Raw genomic sequence first — 5449 nt, forward strand, 5'->3', positions numbered from 1 at the left:
GTTCATGTGACAGCCGTGTGTGACTGAGCAAGGTAATATTAAGCTGTGAATAAGAGTGCCTGCTGGCTTCTCATTTGTGTCAGTCTGTTAATGTTCTTTCCCTTTTATCTTCTTGCAGTCTTGACATCTTCTCCATTTGGTCTCTTGATCAGCCTGAGGTTTGTTAAACTCAACATCTATGATTTAAACTTACACCTGTTCTTTAAACCTTGATTCCAGTTTATTCATTATCATTGCACAGGAAATTTGACCCAGTGCCCAATTCTGTGTTTACCATGAACTATATAGACTGGACTATGGAGTGATAACATTTTGATTGTAACTATCTACATAAAATGGATGCTGAATAATAGGTCTCTTTATTGTGCTTCTGTAACCGATGTGAAATGGCTAGCTAGTTAGCGTTTTTTTGTCACTCGGTTGGGAATGGGTTGGGTCTAGGTCTGGTTGTTGTAGAGTCCATTTGGGTTCGGGTCTGATTGTTCTCGTGTCCGTTAGTGTCCGGGTCCAACTTTTTGGAAATGTGAAGCTCTCTACTTTAAACAACCTCCTAAATATATGAAAGATAAAACAACATGGCCTTTAGAGCGCACTGATTGTTCAGGGACCACCACAGTATGTCTGTCTGTCACCATAGCGGTGTTTCTCTTCTTGTGACTAGCAGTGCCCGTCCAGTAAGCAGACTGCAGCAACTCTCCCCATTCTATAAGAGTTCCCTCCGACAGAGTTGTGGTTGTGGGAGAAATATATCCCAGGAGATTACATTTCACCTCAAGATGCTCTCTACTCACTCATGAGGAACCAAGCAGACAGGCTTTCCACAGGAAAAAAATACTTTATTAATACGCTTATATAATGTATATCACCATTTATAGACAAAGTATGTACATCAACAACTTTCTGGTAGGTCCCAAGTACCTCTTTCTATAGAAAACAAATATTCTGTTAAAACGTATACATTCACTTCTCGCCAACTCCTTAGACTGCAGTATTCATACAAATACATTTAATAAACATCTGATGATGTTTTTATCAGCTTTTCACAAGTAAAAGGCAACAGCATGAACAAACACCAGGTTTGATTTGAGGAGAAGCGGATTGCTGAAAAACGCATACCAGGGCCAGCACATGTATGTACAGGGTTTATTTTACACTAAAATGACTGTCCACACTCTACTACCCCTCTCTCTAGTCCGAGAATTAGGACACATATCAAAAATAGAGATGTACAAGAAGTATACACAATAATGACAGATAATCCATCTCAACAGTCAGCGAATTGCCAACTCGACATGGTCACGTGATGACATCACTAACTCCATAAAGTGTGAATTGGCGTACCCTTTGCTCCTGGCTGTACAGTTGTGGGGATCATTATTTTAGTCAGAGCGCTTGTTGTTGTCATAGGAAATGGGGCAAAGGGCATTGTCAGTGATGGCAATGGTTACCTAAGGTAGATAGACAGCGACCTTTGTGTGAAAGGTGACTGTTGACATTAGGTGTAACATGATTTAGGACGGTATGTGTCTCTATGGCAGCAGCTACAACTGAGACCTGTCAGTGTCATCAGCATGTAGAAACCTCAACAGCAGCATCTACGGGATTGCCTCTCTTTTACATTCAACCAAGGGTGTGTGTTGAGGGCAGGTCCAGATCAGTGGGGTCAATGGTGCACTCAGCTCTCTGGTGGGGGCATGCATTTTAAGTCAAACATTCAGAAGGTTGAGGGTCAGGTAACAGGTTCAGCTGTCTTCATTCTACACCTTCACTCTTTCTTCTCTTCGCAGCAGTGTGGCTGTGGATGATGCATCACCGGTCCGGGACCAGATCAGGTGCATGCTCTCTGTCTGTCTCCCTTCTGTCTTCTGACCTCTGGGGTGAGGGACCAGGGGAGAGGGGTGATGGTGGGTGATCTGACTGTCAGTCATGTTCTCCCCCATGTTCCCTCTCGGCAGAGCAGTCTCTATGTTCAATAACACTGTTCAGTGGTATCTCAGTCTTTGGTTTCCAGGTTAATGGGCTTTAACGCTTGGAGGAGGGCTGGTGAGTCCATGGGGCTCTGGGCCACGGTGAGGGGAGAGGGAGAGTGCCCCCTGGGGGATATCGTAATCAGGGAAGGTTGGGCATGCGTGTCGCTAGGCATGCCCTGTGCGGAGCCCCCCAGGCCAGGGTAGATCATGGGCATGGCCCCAGAGTACCAGCACTTCTCCAGCATGGGCAGATAAGCGGCAGCAGAAGGGGGGATGAGGTAGAAGGGCATGCAGAGAGGATGAGGTTGGGCCTGGTGGGGGGAGTAGGCGCTCATGTAGCTGCCGTGACCGCTGGAGGAGGATGAAGAGGATGAGGATGACTCTCCACCTGAGAGAAACTCGTCATCGGATGACTCCACCCGGGCATGTTTGTGGCGAGGTTCATCTTCCTGCTTGACGCCCAATGATGCCGTCTTTTCGCCCAGCGCTCTCTTCAGCTGGCTCTCTTGGCCGTAGTACCCTGCACGCGACGCCAGATGCTCACCCTGCTCGCCACCGTAGCCGCTGTCTGTGTCTGTATCACTGCCGCTTTGCTCACCGCCCACCTGGGCATACGCCCGCTGTATGACAGGCACACAGTTCTTCCTGTGGCCCTCGCTGGGCTTGGGGGGCTGGCCTACAGGCTTCTCCCTCTGGGCCTGGTGGTGGTGGTGGCTGGGGGTCTTTTCGGGCCAGGGGCTGTGGGGAGGGACCTGGAGGATCTCAGTGACCACCTTGTGCAGGTGGTTGATCATGTGGGAGGGTGTGAGGTCTCCGTCACCCTCCTGCTTGGCCAGGTACTGTAAAACCTCCTGGGCACAGACGTGGAAGCCTGAGCGGAACATCTCCTCACTGTTCTCCTGGCTGGGAGAGGACTGCTCTGTAGACAGGAAGGAACAACAACGTCAAATACAGAACTACCACAATGCATTATTATGGAAACTACTCTCATCACATTTGGAGAAATTCTCATAAGAAATAAATCTTATTATGGGTAAAATTTCCCCTTATATTCAACCACATCCATTCTAAACTTATGAGTTATTCTGTCTCAGTTTCTTATTCCGGTAACATGTTATAATAATGCAATAGATGAGAAATGCACTGTGCTGCATTTGAGAATTAGTGAGGATGTTGTCTGCATCCAAATGGAAACGAGTCAAGGTAAGAGACGACAAGCTATATTTAAATTCACTGATTTGCATGCCCTTCTGCAGAATCATCTTATTGTGGGGGTGTGTGTGTATGTTTCTTCTCACCGATTTGCATGCCATTCTGCAGAGCGAGGATTTTCTGCTGCTGGTTTTCCAGTAGAGTGGTGAGGGCTTTCACATGCTTGAGCGTGAGCTCCAAAACCACAGCCTTCTCCAGATGGCCAAGAGTCTAGAGAATAACACACACTACTGTCAGCTGGGGCTCCACTCTTAAGGAACACACACACACTCAGCAGCACACACACAAACTTGGAGGAACAACAACAACAATAACTAGTTATACTCAAATTAAAATTCGATCTTCAACATTTGATAATATATCCGATATCACTACCTGAATCATAAAAATACTGATCTAAGGAAATTTGCACCATTTCAGAATTAGTTTAAGTATTTAACTTCATTGATTTAAATGATTTTATAAAATCTCAACTGTTAGTCACGCCGATACCAAAACCTGAAGTACCACAAAGCAACCACTTAACGGCGCCTTAGCTAACATCTACAAGCAGAGAACTAGTTATTACTGTGCTACTTCCAGATAAATAGGAACTTACTGTAAGTTTCAGGTGCTCAGGCAATAAATCTTTCAACTGAGCGATGCACTCGTTTATCCTGTCTCGCCTTTTCTTCTCAATAAGTCGATGAGGTAGTTTGTAGTTTTCCTAAAGGCAGGAGTGTGAAAGTAGGTTAGGTGGAGTCATATTGAGGTTACCGAACACCTACAGCAATTTGACAAGCAGCCCTATCAACACTAACATGGACTTCAAGCCTTACATAAGATGGGAAAACGGGTCACCGCATGATCTGAATTATCAGGCCAACTGAGTGACTTAAAACAATGTATAGTTTAAATAATATTGTATAATCATAATATTCTTATTGTAATATTATTACATTCAAAAGTATTATTTCCCATGAAAATACAGTGAATAAACACAAATATTTCTACCAACCTTGCACTCCTCTGCTCGTTTCATTCCCCGACGGGATTTGTATACATATATAGGGAAATCCATCCTAAAGAAAGGCAGAAGACAGTCAATGAGATGTGAGTTTGGTGAAGTTGCGCACTCAATGTCAAGAGAGACAAATGTGTGACACTATGTAGAGGCACGGGACAAGCATGGCCATTGCACAAGTGTCTTTCTCAGCAACTTACCCTTGCATGTCAGACAGCTCAGCCTGCTGGTACTTGGGAGGGAGTTGCGCCCTTTGAATCCTTTCCATTTCCATTATCTTTAGGCCTACTCCAAACTAATCACGAAAGGGCAAGCTTGTTTTCCCAATGTATTCACTCAAGGATGCATATGAAATGTAATACAAGTAAATCGTCCTTAAATTCTTTCACAAAAAATCGTTCAGTATTCCTACTAACTCGAGATTAACAATATGTAGAGAAAATGTATTTTCCTTTATATTTCAATTGTTGTTATTATTATATTTGTCGCCGAATGGGAGTAAATTGTCCCGGAGATCTCCACGAAGTCAGTCAAGAGGTAGCCCTGAAGATGCACTAATCTTGGTTGCGCGTTGGGAAAGTGGGGGAGGACACTAGAGCTACGTGTTAAATAAACCCCTCTGACTCTCGCTCGCAGAGTGACCTACCTCTGTCACATGAGTCACGTTTTGGACGCCGCTGTCTCCTCGGTGGAGGGACTGCCCATTTTCTACTGATAAGGAGGATCTGGGGGCGGACGTCGGTTCCACGTCACACCGGAGGACTGAGTCCCGGGTCTCGTGTACCACCATGCTCAACTGTATGGTAACCACTATACGCGCCACCGCTAAGGAGCATATAGACAGGTTACAGTTTACAACACAGAGTTACAGTTTACAACACAGAGCTACGCTTCTCACCAAAACTGCTCCGCAGGATCCACTACTGACAACAAGACATCAATAATATTGATATGGGGATAATTTTGCAAATATATCGATGAATTGATAGAATGGGGAGTTAATGTGATATTATCTTATCCCAATCCTTATATTGTTCATGGGACTCATTCACCTTTTGCCTCATACACAACATAATTTAATCGCAAGTGTAAGCCTATGCCAATAAGCAAAATCATGTCATTTGTAAATACAATACATTATTCTATTATTTAACTTTAACCACTGTGTTAAGTTAATAGCCCTATGTTGTAGGGCTTTATAATACGGGTATTGACATGTAGGCCTACCTGGTGGATGCTGAACTCAACACGATTTAGGATGGAT

General features: G+C 44.6%; 1 protein-coding gene across 1 annotated transcript; it reads right to left on the minus strand.

Annotated features, from left to right (window-relative positions):
- Window positions 1-1754: 1754 nt before the first annotated feature.
- Window positions 1755-4835, minus strand: LOC111970150 (class E basic helix-loop-helix protein 40). The gene is made up of 5 exons (XM_023996689.2): window positions 4386-4835; window positions 4180-4243; window positions 3781-3888; window positions 3269-3392; window positions 1755-2889 (listed from the first exon to the last, which is right to left on the minus strand). The coding sequence occupies exons 1-5, from the start codon at window positions 4457-4459 to the stop codon at window positions 1994-1996; spliced, it is 1266 nt and encodes a 421-aa protein (XP_023852457.1). The 5' UTR covers window positions 4460-4835; the 3' UTR covers window positions 1755-1993.
- Between the last annotated feature and the right edge of the window lie 614 nt (window positions 4836-5449).

The sequence above is a fragment of the Salvelinus sp. IW2-2015 genome, linkage group LG11 (assembly GCF_002910315.2).
Source record: "Salvelinus sp. IW2-2015 linkage group LG11, ASM291031v2, whole genome shotgun sequence".
NCBI classification, from domain to species: Eukaryota; Metazoa; Chordata; class Actinopteri; order Salmoniformes; family Salmonidae; genus Salvelinus; species Salvelinus sp. IW2-2015.

Excerpts from the sequence above, each read along its gene's own strand:
- LOC111970150 (XM_023996689.2), bottom strand. The coding sequence starts at position 4,459 with ATGGAAATGGAAAGGATTCAAAGGGCGCAACTCCCTCCCAAGTACCAG. Across the intron at positions 3,889-4,179 it reads AACGAGCAGAGGAGTGCAAG|GAAAACTACAAACTACCTCA; the intron begins GTTGGTAGAAAT and ends TCCTGCCTTTAG. Across the intron at positions 2,890-3,268 it reads GCAGAATGGCATGCAAATCG|AGCAGTCCTCTCCCAGCCAG; the intron begins GTGAGAAGAAAC and ends TCCTGTCTACAG.